At 50.9% G+C, this 14,065-nt stretch overlaps 2 protein-coding genes across 3 annotated transcripts in view; one reads left to right on the top strand and one right to left on the bottom strand.

The window, feature by feature from the left end:
* LOC118894391 (endothelin-converting enzyme 2) overlaps window positions 1–14,065 on the bottom strand; it is a 31,454-nt gene that overhangs the window by 16,209 nt on the left and 1,180 nt on the right. Inside the window, exons 2-3 of one of the 2 annotated variants that reach the window (XM_036850629.1) lie at window positions 10,791–11,074; window positions 9,948–10,260 (exon numbers count right to left, since the gene is read on the bottom strand). In XM_036850629.1, the coding sequence (XP_036706524.1) occupies window positions 9,973–10,260; window positions 10,791–11,074 (572 nt within the window). In that variant the 3' untranslated portion in view covers window positions 9,948–9,972. Of the gene's footprint in view, window positions 1–9,947; window positions 10,261–10,790; window positions 11,075–14,065 lie in introns of those variants that run through there. The other variant, XM_036850630.1, reaches the window with a different exon arrangement.
* On the top strand, window positions 6,997–9,314 carry CAMK2N2 (calcium/calmodulin dependent protein kinase II inhibitor 2). The gene is made up of 2 exons (XM_036850631.1): window positions 6,997–7,390; window positions 8,275–9,314. Exons 1-2 carry the CDS (start codon window positions 7,222–7,224, stop codon window positions 8,343–8,345), a joined length of 240 nt encoding a protein of 79 aa, XP_036706526.1. The 5' UTR covers window positions 6,997–7,221; the 3' UTR covers window positions 8,346–9,314.

The raw sequence follows: 14,065 nt of genomic DNA, 5'->3' as shown, positions 1-14,065 counted from the left end.
GATATCCACATAGGACAAGTCTCTGGAGTTGTTCATGTTCAGTCTGATGACAGTGTGGCATCACATCACTCACCTCTTTCCCCTCTCCCCCAAGCCTGGATGAAGCGAAACATGGCAGCAGGGTCAGTCCTGCCACATGGAAGATTCCACCATGACATGGCCATGTGAGTATAAGCAAAGCCACTTTGTAAGGACTTTCTGGCAACAGGTTCATTAGAATAATCCCATGGCTGCTGCAATGACGTGCTGTAAGTAGCCAGCTTATACAGCACTGTACCATGGCCAGCCACTGCTCTAGGTGCTTTACTTCGATGTACTCATTTATCCTCGTGGCACTTATGAAGCCATTTTACAGATGAGGAAACTGAGGCATAGAGAGGCTGAGTCACACAGCTAGTAAGCAGTAGAGCTGGAATTCAAACCCAGGCAATCTGACAGCCCTCTGAAGAGCAGGTTGGCAATATGAATCAAAAGGAGGATATACTTCCTCCCAGCATTAGTTGCTAGTCTTCTGCCACATCTCTGGAAGAGCAAGGGGAAGCACATAGTTTTCAAGCCAGACAGACCTGGACTCAAATCTGGGCTCAACTCTTTACTTTTTTTATCTATATTAATTTATTTGAAAGCTCTGACCTTTCACTTTTCTTCATCTGTAAGGTGGGAACAATCATCCCTATTTCAGAGTATTGTTGTGAGAATTAAATGCAAACACATAAGAAAGAGGTTGGTACCTGCTTTGACAGTGTTCCCAGTTTCACTAGGTTTGGCCTAAATGGACATTTACTTTCCATGCCTCTTTGATGACCCAAATCATTTATTAGGTTCACAGCTATTCCTGAATGCATGTTAAGTACCCTATGTATAAAAAGGCTTGGAGGTTGCTCTATTCTTTTTTTTTCTTTTGGCTGTGCTGGGTCTTTATTGCAGCGGCACGTGGGCTTAGTTGCCCCGAGGCATGTAGGATCTTAATTCCCCCGACCAGGGATCAAACCCATGTCCCCTGCATTGGAAGGCAGATTCTTAACCATTGGACCACCAGGAAAATCCCTGCTGTATTCTATATTTCTATTTTTTTTTCCTCTGTGTTTATAACCTTTGACTCTGTTTTATTCTCTCACTATTATTTTCTCTCTCTTTTCTGCTCTTCTTTTCCTATAAGAGTAAGTTTTGGGGGTCTATTTTTCTCTAAATTGACTGTGAATTGAGAGGGAATGGAAAATGTTTATGTGTTAACTTACAAGAACAGTATAGTCATGAAGATAACAACACACATTAATGTCCAGTGTTGACAAAGATGGGGAATGTGGGCACTGTCATATACTGCTGGTGGCTTAAAAACTGATACAGTGGGGCTTCCCTGGTGGCGCAGTGGTTGAGAATCTGCCTGCTGATGCAGGGGACACGGGTTCGAGCCCTGGTCTGGGAGGATCCCGCATGCCGCGGAGCGACTGGGCCCCTGAGCCACGGCTGCTGGGCCTGCGCGTCTGGAGCCTGTGCTCCACAGCGGGAGAGGCCTCGACGGTGAGGGGCCCGCACGCCGCGATGAGGAGTGGCCCCCGCTTGCTGCAACTGGAGAAAGCCCTTGCACAGAAATGAAGACCCAACACAGCCATAAATAAATAAATTTAAAAATTAAAAAAAAAACAAAAAAAAACTGATACAGTCTTTTTAGCAATAAAAGGTATGTGTACATATTTTCTGACTCAGAAAGTTGAATTCTAGGAAATTGTTCTAGGAAATAATCATTATCTACAGCATGCTTGTATCAATTAGCTTTGGCTGTATAACAAACCTCCCCAAACTTCATGGATTAAAATAGCAAACATTTATTACTTTTCATGTTCAGTAGATTGATTGGGTGGTTCTTCAGGTCTGGGTTAGCTCACCAGGAGCTGAATGGTGTAGCTGAATGACCTCATTCACATGCTTGGGCCTCAGCTGGGATGGCTGGGCCCAGTCTCTATGTGGTCTCTCCTTCCCCAGGAGGCTAGCCCAGGCTTCTTCATATGGTGGTCTCAGGATTCCCAGCAACAAAAAACAGGGCAAGCCCTAGTACATAAACACTTTTCAAGCCTCTGCTTGCATCACATTTGCTAATGTCCCTATTGAGCAAAGCAAGTCAGGTGGTCAAGCCCAGATTCAATGATGGAGAAATAGATTCTACTTTTTTTTTTTTAATATTTATTTATTTGGCTTGCAGGGTCTTAGTTGCGGCACGTGGGATCTTCATTGTGGCATGAGGAATCTAGTTCCCTGACCAGGGATCGAACCCGGGCCCCCTACGTTGGGAGTGAGGAGTCTTAACCACTGGACCACCAGGGAAGTCCCAGATTCTACTTCTTGATTGGAAATGCTATTAAATATTTGGGCCATTTTTCTCCTACAACAAATGTTCATCTCAGCACTGTCTATAATAACAACAAAAAAAATGGGAGGGGATTCAATGTCTGAGAGTAGAGGGCTTGTTAAATAAATCAAACATCCATACAATGGGATACAATGCAACATTTACAAATGATAGAAAAGAAGAGTTAATACTATTGGGAAATGTTCTCCATATAGAGTTAAGCGGAAGAGAAAAAGAATTACAAAATCTCATTTTATTGAAGCAAAAAAGTAAAAAAGCATAGGTTAAAAAAAAGAGATTGGAAGGACATGCAACAAAATGTGAATCTGAATATATCTAATGATGAGGTTACTTTTAACTTCTTCTTTATGCTTTTCTGTATGATAGCTAACAATTCTATTGTCTAGCACTTACCTAAGCACTTTATGTATGTTAACTTATTTAATCCTCACAATGACCCAATGAAATAGAGTCTACCAATATCACTGTCCAGATGAGGAACTTACAACACAGGGAAGCTTAATAACATACCTAAAAGTCACATATCAGGGAGAAGGCAGATCCTTGATTTGAATCTAAACTCCATGCTGTTAACTACTAATCTCCTTTCTAAGTCAACTGATTTGTCTAGGGTCAGAGTGTGATGTTTGATAAATGGACTATATCATCGGTTTTAAATCTTTTTTTTTAAAAAATCACTAAAACCTTTTTATTGCAAATGTAATATACTCCCGAGGTATATAGAATAAAACATGAACTTCATTCTGCCAGGATCCCAGTACCATCCTCAGAGATAAACATTATTAGCAGTTGGGTATGTATCCTTCCTGCTCTTTCTTTTATATGCATTTACATACCTAAATACACTGTTGTGTGTGTGTAAGTGTGCATACGTATGTATACACACATATGAAATCATACTCTACACTTGTTATTTGGTGATATTTTGGCAGGCCTTGGAGATCTTACTATGTCAGTCCACACAGATGTGCTTCATTCTTTTTTGTGATTTATCAGCCTCTGCTAAATAGAAGAGTCCAGAAATACCCTCATGGTGTAGGCTTCCCTTGAGTGGACAGGGTGGGAGCAAAGGGTCCGGGGAGAGCTTAAGGAAGGAGAAACATGATCATGAGAGATGCGAAAAGATGACCCCAAAATACTTGTAACTGATCGTATTTGTTTCCTAGGACTGCTGTAACAAAGTACCATGAACTGGGTGGCTTGAAACAGAAACTTATAATGAATTCCCTGGCGGTCCAGTGGTTAGGATGATGGGCTTCCACTGCAGGGGGCGTGGGTTTGATCCCTGGTTGGGGAACTAATGCCTCGTGGTGCAGCCAAAAAAAAAAAAAAAAAAAAAAAAAAACCCAGAAACTTATTCTCTTACAGTTCCAGAAGTGAGAAGTCCAAAATCTAGGCAGGGCCATGCTCTCTCAGAAGGCCCTAGGGAAGAATCCTTCCTTGCCTCTTCCATCTTCTTGTGGCTCCCAGCAACACTATGTGTTCCTTGGCTCGCAGCCACATCACTCCTATCTCTGCTCCTTCACGAGGCCTTCTCATGTGTGTATATGTCTTGTTCACTTGTCCTCTTCTTACAAAGACACCAGTGATTGAATATAGGGCCCACCCTAATCCAGTATGACCTTAGCTTAATTTGACTAATTAACATCTGCAAAGACCCTGTTTCCAAATAAGGTCTATTCTGAGGTTCCAGGTAGACATGAATTTTAGGGGGGACCCGGTTCAACCCACTACACAGGCCTACAGTTTCCACTTGAATAAAAGTGTCATTAATATTCAATTGTCAAAAGGCATATTATTCTGCTGAGAACGTATGGATTAATCCCACTAGGTTTTGAGGGGCTTTCAAAAGAAATTCAATGCATTTTCACAAAAATCCAAGCAAACTTTACTTCATTTTATCTGTGAAAATGAATTTTCATCTCATAGGCAGGGATGCAGAACATCAGAATTTAAGTAAAGGAGCATAATTTAAAGAAGTCCCTCCGTGTGGAAAAATGAAAAAAAAAAAAAAAAAAGGAAGTCCCTCCAGGGCTTCCCCGGTGGTGCAGTGGTTAAGAATCTGCCTGCCAATGCAGGAGACACAGGTTCGAGCCCTGCTCCAGGAAGATCCCACATGCTGCGGAGCAACTAAGCCCGTGTTCCACAACTACTGAGCCTGTGCTCTAGAGCCCACGAGCCACACCTACTGAGCCCACGCGCCACACCTACTGAGCCTGAGCCCACGCACCGCATCTACTGAAGCCCGCGCTCTACAGCCTGTGCTCCGCAACGAGAAGCCTGCGCACCGCAACGAAGAGTAGCCCCGGCTTGCCGCAACTAGAGAAAGCCTGCACACAGCAACGAAGACCCAACGCAGCCAAAAATAATAAATAAATAAAAATAAGTAAAAAATTCCCTCCAAATTTTCACAACATAGCTGAAACATATATTACTATATCTTTACAATTATGCACTTATGTCCTTTGCTTTAATCACAATCCAGCATGTACCTTACAGGACTAAGATTATTTAAGAAGGATCTCCAAGTTAAATTGTTGTTCCTTCAGTCTCCCTCATTCTGAGGGGAGAAACGAGAAATGTTTCAGTTCCCCACACAGTGCTCTCATCCTATTCTTGGCAAGAATCTGGATGGCCCCTTTAGCACTTTTGGTAGGGGCAGCTCATTACCTCCTGAGACAAACTACTTCACTTCATGACAAGTTCATCTACAAAACTGTCATTATGTAGGCTCTATCATCTCTAGGCTTCACACTAGAACATGGAGGCTCAGAGAGGTATGCATATTATGCAAATGAATGAGAAAAAGATGGGAAGGATATATACGAAAGGTTTTGTGTGATTTTTCGTATTTCCCTAAAAGGTTACAAGTACAAATGAACTAATTTTTTTTTAACTAATGTTTTAAAACTAATTTTGGGGCCATCTGTTCAAGGCCACACAGAAAGCGGCAGAGGCTGGATTGGAACCCATTGCTGGACAACCCCCTGCGGGGGTGGAATTTTCTGGACTCTCTCCTAGTGACCCTGAGCTCCAGCTTCTCCTGTCCTTCCAGGTCTGGAGGCTCCTCTCACTCCAGCTGGGCCTCCACCTCCAGCTTCAGCCCTCATCCCAGAGGCTAGGACACAGCAGAGGAGGGTCTGATAGGGATAGGACTGTGGTCTTGAGTGAGGCCTGTACAGAGGCAACTCTGGCGCTTCCCAACCTCGTCCTGGGGCAGCCACCATGGCATTCGCCTTTGTGTCCCCAGGACTAACACGTGGTGAGGAGTTGCTGGAGGAAGGAGACCCAGCGCCAGGAGCTAAGTGATTTAGAGGGAAGGAGAAAAAGCGCTTCAGCGACGGTGGAGAACTCTCCGCCTCGAGTATGGACTGAACGTCCGGATGATAATTACCCTTATCAGTGCTGTCGTCACTGTCACCGAATGTGAGACGCCCCCCTCCCCCAAGGCCAGAGATTGCGCCAGAGCCCCAGCGCGCTGGCGAGCAGGTGACGAAGCCGCTGACGGCCAGAGGGGGAGCGGGGGAGAGAAGAGGGTGCGTTACAGTCCTGGAGGCGAGAGCTGTTACGCGATGCACCGCACCCAGGGCGGAGGCGTCCTCTATCCCTCCCCCTCTACCTCCGGACACAAACTCGCGCGCGCGACGCGTCCTCAGGCGCTCCGGGCTTCCCCGCGTCACCTGCAGCCAGGGCGCCCCGCGCGACGCCGTCATTCATTCCTCCTACACTGCAAGCGCAGCGCGGGCCTCGGGGGCTGGGAGAACCGCAGGGCGCGGCGGGCGCTTTGAGCCCGAGTTTCGGCGGCTGCAACAGCGCTGGGGGTTGAGGGATGCCCTAGTGAGCGCGCGTCGGCCCAGTTACCGAGACTCCTCCAAGAAGAGACCGAGACCCCCAGCCCTGTTGCTGGCGCCGAAACTCGGGCTCAAAGCGCCCGCCGCGCCCTGCGGTTCTCCCAGACCCTGAGGCCCCCATGTGTCACTACGGCACATAGAGGCCAAGCATGGAGACAGATACAGAAGAGCAGAGACACTTAAGAGATAGACGTAGACAGAGACCATGACACAAAGAGATATGGGGCACTGAGACAGAGACACAGACAGACACATGGAGATAGACTGACATATAAATAGGCACAGACAGAAACAGAGGACAGTCAGAGAAACACAGGCTCCAGATGAACAGTTTAAGACCCGAAGAGCAACCCTGTACAAGAGCGCGCCAGACCAGAAGAGCAACCCTATACAAGAGCGCGCCAACGGCGGGGGCACCACCTATTGGCCTGAGCCATTCCCGCGTCCTGCGGGTTCCAGCACATCTCCGACGTATCCGACCGCCCCCCACCCCGGCAGCGCTTCCGGTGTCCGCCTCCTGCACCCGTTGGCCGGTACCATTCGCCCAGCCGCCAGTCCCGCCAATGGCAGGACCCTCCCATTTTCGCTCCTTTTCCTCCGCAGAGAGCTGGGCGCGCTCCTGTCCGCACACCACCCCACCCCCGCGGCCGGCCTCCCTCCCTCCCCTGGCCGGTGTCCGCCCCACCTCCACTGCGCCCCGCCCGCCGCGCTCTGCGGCAGTCGGGCGCTCATCGTCATTCCGCTCTCGCCGCCGCCGCCCCCCGCCCCCCGGCGCACCGCCCCCGCCCGGTCCCCGCCGCCGCCGCCGCCGCCGCCGCCGCCGCCGCCTGCCCAGCGGCCCGGGAGGCGGAGGCGCGGGGGAGGAGGCCCCGCTTGGCTCCGCAGCCCCGGATGCTGCATGACTTCATCTTTCCGCCGGCTCCCCTGCTGAGCTAGGGCCGGTCCGGCAGCTAGCCCGCCGCCCGCGCCCCGCCGCAGTCCCGCGCCCACCCCGCACCCGCCATGTCCGAGATCCTGCCCTACAGTGAGGACAAGATGGGCCGCTTCGGCGCCGACCCCGAGGGCTCTGACCTCTCCTTCAGCTGCCGCCTGCAGGACACCAACTCCTTCTTCGCGGGCAACCAAGCCAAGCGACCCCCCAAGCTGGGCCAGATCGGCCGAGCCAAGAGAGGTACGCGGCCGGGGCCCGGAGTCGTCGCTTGACCCAGAAACCCTCCGCCGGGGCCCCCCGGCTGCAGTTCCCCGCCAAGCGCCAGCAGCTCTTGCCGCAGACCAGCGCAGCCAGCCGCTCGCCGGCCGGGGTTGGAGGGGGGGTCCCTGCTGCAGTGTTGTGTCCCCCTCTTCCCCTCTCCTGGGAGAGCAGTGCCCCGAATTCGATGCTCGCCACCTCTGGAAGTAGAGCCTTGACACCCGGGCGAAGGGGAGGGGCCGGCCGGGGCATTTGGGGCTGCCTGAAGTGGGAACATGGGGCGACGGGCCGCTTCTTCGGGATCAAACGCTGAGTCGGTGTATGCTACGGAAGAACCTTCGGGTGGGGAGGGATGTCTGACTGGAGAATGGGCAGGGGGCCGGGGGTTCGCTTGTCCTGGTTGTTTGCATGGGGAAGGGGCTCTGTCGGTGCCAGGATCGGAAGAGGGGTTCTAGCCGCAAGAAGGTTAGGTTGAGGAGAGGGCTGGAAGAGATGGAGATTCGGTTTGAGGAGGGAATTCTGTTGAAGTGAGGGTGGACGAGGGGGATCCCATGAGCAAAAGCTTTCCGATCAGCTCGGATGGAGGAGAGCTCAGGTGGCGGGAGGGTTTGGACTGGAAGGTTGAACGGCTGGAGTCTTTGGAAGAGGGGCGTTCCTCCACAAGGAGAGGAGTGGGGCTGTGGGAGCTGGGGTCAGCAGTGGGTTGAGTCGGCAGGAGAGTTCGGATGGGGAGGTCACTGTAGCACGGAGGTCCGAGGGGCGTCTCTGGGCCACGGGCAGTAGCTGAGCGGGGCGCGAGGACCAGGGGCCCATTCTCGCCGCCGCCCCCCGAGGCCGCGCGGCTGACGCGCTTTCTCCCTGCGCAGTGGTGATCGAGGATGACCGGATAGACGACGTGCTGAAAGGGATGGGGGAGAAGCCGCCGTCCGGAGTGTAGACGCGCCGGCTCAGGCGGCGGGCTCCGGGCCCAGCCCCGCGGCGGCCAGGACCGCGGGCCGGCGATGCGGCTGCCGGCGCCCCCCGCCCCGGCCCAGGCGCCCGCGGGCGGGGGCTGCAGGGCCGCGCCGCTTTCGGGTCATAGTCGCTGCCGCCGCCGCCAGGCACTCCGGAGCTGTCCGCTTCAGCACCACGGCGGCGGCGGTAGCGGCGGCGCGGACCGGCCCGGAGCCCGCCACCGCGCTCATGCACTTTAGAACCTCGGGCCGCAGCCCCACCCCGCACACCGGAACGGACAGAGACCCGCGGCCCTCAGCCCCGGCCCGTCCCCTCCCGCACGGCTCCCCTGCCCCGCCCCTCTCAGGCAGGTCTGGTCCGCAGACCGGCTGCCTGCCGGTGTCGGACCTCGCACGCGGCCAGGGATGTTTGGCTGCATATTTGCATGAGCTTCCCACCCACCTGAGCCCAGCCCTCCAGGCCGCTCCTCACCCTCCACCCCTGTCTGGCGTGACCCCAGCCTCAGCCTCTTTCTAAGGGACTTCCTCAGCACATTTGTATTTTTATATCCGACTCTTTGTTTACTGATTCCCCTCGTGGTTCATGCCCTCCCCCCACGGTCTCGGCCACGCTCTTCTGCGCCTGGCAGATAGGATGGGTGTGGAGGCTGGGATGGGACAAGCCCCCAACATGGTAACCAACCATATGACCAGTCTGCCCATGCCTGACCCCAGACGGCTCTCTGGCAGACCCCTCCCCTCAAGGTATCACCTTCCAAGGGCCCAGGTCTGATTTTACCTTGGACCCCTGCGTCCTGCCCCTGGGAATCCAAATGGGGGCTGCATTGCATCTTTGGATGACACCTGTAGCCCTAGCCCTGGAGATATTCTCAACCCCAGGGATGTCCTTTGTAAATGTTCCTCCATCCTCACTGTACCAGGAGTGTGTGAATAAACACAGACCCCCCTGTGTGTGCGTGTGTGTGTAGCTGCTGCTTTGGTTTGCTACAGGAGCCAGCCCAAAATGTCTCCAATTCTTTTTGGGGAGAGGAGCAGATACTTGGGAATCTCAGGTGCATGTAACTGACAGAGAAGCGTTGCCAAGTAAACACAGGCAGGTCAGCCTGGCCTGGGAACATCATTACAGCGTGGCCTCCTTGGGTAAATAATACAACCTGAGCAGGATAGGTCACCAGAGTTGGGGCTGGAGCTGGGGTCAGAAGCAATCTAGATTCAAAGTCTGCAGCCTCCTATGAATAAATCCAGGTTGAATGGGGGTCAGTAACAGGCCCCAAGGATGCAAGTCTCCAAGTCGGGCTGGCATGCACAGGGGTTGTGTTGAGATTTGCCCCTGGGGATGAATCACTGACAGTTCAGTATGGTGGGGGAGGAAGTTGGGGAATCCAGGAGAGATCTGAGGAGCCTAAGAAGGAAGTCAGAAACCTGAGATTTGGGATCTAGTTTGACCTAGCCTGTATTTTTTTTCATGTGGGGTTGCTCCCATCAGCTCTGTCTTAGTTAGGCATGAGGCCCCTGGGATGTGGGCACTTTGGACCTGACCTTAAGCCCTGAGTCATGAATTCCGAATACTTGAGCCTGGGGCAGAAAGGCAGGAGGACCATGCTTCTGGCCTCACAGCTGAATGGCACTGAGGAAGTCCTCATGATCTGAGTCCTGGAGGAAGCAGGGTGGGGTGGGAGGTCTAGGAGGTGAGAGGATCTGGGCCCCAAGGGCCAGCTGGGCCACACTGAGCTCTTTGCCCTTCTGCATGAGGTAGAAATGGAAGTGGAAACCATTGCCATAGGTTGCATGCCTCAAGGACCAGCCGTAACGAGCTTGGGCGTAGTGTCTTGTCCGAAAGTGGGGGGCAGCAGAGGTCATTGAGATGAACTGGCCCCCAGGGACCAGTACTCGGCTCACCTGAAAGGCAGATAGAGAAGCCATTGGTGAGAAGCCCATCTCCAGGTTCTCAAAGGTCAGTATGGCCCCAGATGCCCTCCCAGTGAAATCTCAGGTACTACCCTCCATCCAGTAGCTCAGGGCTCAGGGCTTTCCATGGCAAAAGAGTGAGGCTTCCTCTCTGCCCCTGGTTGTTCCGTGGGGGTAGAGCTATATTTTAAACAGGTAGGAGCATGGGAGTGATGTCAGGTGCAGGGGGCATTGCCTTCCTGTCAGCTGCTTACCTTCCCTACCTGGAACCTGGCTGTTACCTCATCTCTATGGCAACACAGTATTCAATCCTCAGCCTCTGTGAGCCTGGCCACTCCAGCCCCCTACAATCTTGATCCAGCTTAACACCCCCTTCCTTCAGGCAACCATAGTCCTGAAGGGACCCACTACTTGTTCCAAACCATGCCTCCTTCTGGCTTCTGAGTTCTTCTGGTCTCCTAAAACCTTAACCCCTCATCCCCACCTCTTGATCAGCCGTCTTTCCCTTGGTGCTCCCTCACCTCACTCAGCACCTGGTCCACAGTGTGGATACCTTCAGAGGACACGTTCCAGGGATCCTGTTCTCCAGTCAACAGGGCATCCAGCGTGCCCTTCTCGAGCACCACGTCAAAGGAGCCACTGGGGAAGCCCAGTGCTCGCACGTCCATGGTCTCCCAGCGCAGCTTGGGCACATGGGCATATCGATCCCGCATGGCAGCCACCACTACTGATGAGTAGTCCACACTGGTCACATCAGGGAAGCCCCCAAGGAATAGTTCGTAGCTCAGGGCACTGTTTCCACAGCCTGGGGTGAGAAGGGGTGGGTGACAAAAGGTCTAGGTTAGCTTTGGTTCTCACCTCCCCAATTATCCATCCACTCTTGGCCTGTTTTCTCTCAGCTCAAACCCTCCCGTACTGAGGGAGAAGCAGCATGGTACAAGAGCATGAGCCTTAGAGTCATACAGATCTGGGCACATATCCTGGCTCTATCATTCCTGGCTGTGTGGACTAAAGCAAGTCGTTTACATACTAGGAACTTGGATTTCCTAGTCAGAAAAATGAAGATAACAATACCTAGCCTACATGTAGGATGTGATGTTCTAAATTTAAAAACTAAACAGCTGAAGAGTAGGAGCTTTGAACTTAGGAGTTCAAAGATTTGGGTTCTGATATCTCTAGTCATACAGCCATGGCAAGTCATTCAACTCAGCCTCAGTTTCTTCAGACTCAGAATGGGGATAATATTGGCATCATAATATTATTAATAGGATAATGCTAGTATTATCCTAATTCCTAACCTCTCAGAGATCCTCTGATGATATCAGCCCTGGGAAGACTTCACGTTAGGGGTTTTTATCTTACTTTGCTTTCCAAGGCAGAATTAACAAGTGAAGGGGAAACTAAGTGGGGACACACAGTGGAGATGATTCCTTGTAATTTCTTCATGTATGATTGAGCGCCACATATTGGGTTCTGCTGATGAATAAAGAGCTTCTGCCCTCAAGGAGCTGATGCTCTGGTGAGAGGAACAGATGTGTAGTCAGGCAATTGCCACATAATGCAATGAGTGTTTCAATAGGGACAGGCTGCAGGAGCACATAGGAGAGTCCCTGTCCCCACCTTAGATGGGTGGGCCAACAGGATCGGAGGAACTGACAACCAGCCCGAGTCTTGAAGAATCATAACACTCTGGTGGGAAGTGCCCGGAAAGCAGTCCCAAAGTGGTGGAGGGTGGAGGTTAGAGGAGGGGATGTGGACCTACTGCCCAGTGGGCATGGCTTCCTTCAAAGATCTGTTGGCCTCTTCCAGGCCCTCTTGTGGTCAGTATCAGCCCAAGAACAGGCCTGGATGACAGTTCTTGGTGGCCTCACATGGGGATCCCCAGCTCTTGGGATTAGATTGCCTTTAATCCCCATTTGCCTCCCTAAGAGGATCACAGAATCAGCTGTTGGGATAGCCCTAATCTAGCAGGCAGAGCTTGGCACCTGGACAGGTGCCAGAGACTGCTGGCTGGTCCTCGGCTGCCCCTTCTTGTGTTCCTCCTCAGGCTCTGGGGCTCAGGAAGAGTACAATCTTACCTGGGAAAACCCAATGTGTGCGTCCCAACACTGGAACCACAACAGGCTCTGGGACGGGAGGTGAGGATGGCTGAATAGGAGACTCTAACCCAGTTCAGCCTGAAATCCCACTGGGTTCTCTGACCACAATGCCTTCATCACCCAACACCTGACCTCATATGCCTGCAGAGCTCTGCCTAGCTGTGGACAAACCCAAATTTCCTTCCTTCGTTCCCTTTGGTACAGGAATGGTATCTCCCAAAACAACTTTATTAAAGATGAAGGGAAAATAAAATTTGACCACAGGGCCAGTTATGCCTAGAAAGCAGTGATTTGGGGCTAACAACTAAGATGAGGCTTGGAACCGCCACTGCTTCCCTAGGTGGGGCCTTAGGCAAGCAGAGCTCTGGAGAATTGAGCCAAGAACCCATCATATGGGAGCCCAGAGCTATGTGGATGCTATCCCAACACCAAGAGACTGAAGTGTAAACCAGAATACCAATTCGCTAATTTATAATAGGAAAAAATAGCCATCATGGGGTCTAGACAGTCAATCCTCTGGTCAGTCCCTTGTGTCTCTATAGCAAATACAAATTGAAGCCAAATTATAATCAGAAGATTCTACAGAGCATGGAGTCAAGCAAGAAGAGAGAATCAGAGAAGTATAATGACAGCAAAACTGGGACGGCCACACGCACTCATCTGTAATGAGGAATCTAGCCATAGGGACCAGACACAAGTCTTCAGGCAAGGTACTCTTTCTCCAAGCAGTCCTGGAGAAAGTGCCTCTCTGACTCCCATTGTCAATAATAATAATGATAGCTAACAGTTTTTGAACACTGGGTCCCATGCTAAGTACTTTATAAGGATTATCTCAGTTTATTTTCCCAGTAGCTCCATACTGAAGATTCTATTATAACAACCATCACCATTTTCTAGTTGTGACACCAACTGTATAGCCTGAAAGGCCTAAAATATTTACTATTTGGCCATTTTTCAGAAAAAGTTTACTGAACCCTAACCTACAGTAGTTCTCATAATATTGATCACTAACCTCTAGGGGTTGCCATGAGGATTAAATAAGTTAGAAAATGCTCACCACATTCCCTAGCACCTACCAGGTGTTCAATTTGTTTGTTTAGGTGGAATGTAACATAGGGTACCCCCCCAAGCTGTGGGTCCTGTTCTTAGATCTTGGGAATCCTGTCTGGAAAGTTTTTCTTTTTGATTTTTAGACTTTTCCCTCCTCTATCCAGAAAAGGATATCTCCCAGTCTGGCAGAATTTAAGGCAGTGTTACTCTGCCAATTACCAGCATGAGAATCAGCCTGTGGGCTTGTTGAAAATACAGACCCCGGGACCTGCCTTAGACCATCCCTGGAATTAGATACTCAGGGTGGGGTCCAGTTTTCCAGGTTATTACACTAAAGCTTGAAAAACATAGATCTATGGTAAATCTATAAATAAATGCAATGGTTTAAAGCCACAAAATTCAAGAGAGGTTTTACCTCTGGGGGGAAGGGGTTTGGGGGACCACACAGAAAACCTTGGATATACAAGGCTTTTTATTTTGTCAGGCTTTTCTAGTTATCTTTCATACTCACTCAATCATCTTAAAAACCTGATAAATAAGTATGTACTCTTACTTTTTTTTTTAAGGCTGAGAAAATGGAGGCACAGAAATTTAAGTATTTTGCCCATGATTCCACAGCTAAGATGACATGTGCTGAGATCCCTACA

The sequence above is a fragment of the Balaenoptera musculus genome, chromosome 4, assembly GCF_009873245.2.
Source record: "Balaenoptera musculus isolate JJ_BM4_2016_0621 chromosome 4, mBalMus1.pri.v3, whole genome shotgun sequence".
In the NCBI taxonomy this organism is placed as follows: domain Eukaryota; kingdom Metazoa; phylum Chordata; class Mammalia; order Artiodactyla; family Balaenopteridae; genus Balaenoptera; species Balaenoptera musculus.
Note: the sequence above shows the minus strand (reverse complement) of the source record. Positions and strands in the feature narration are given on the sequence as shown.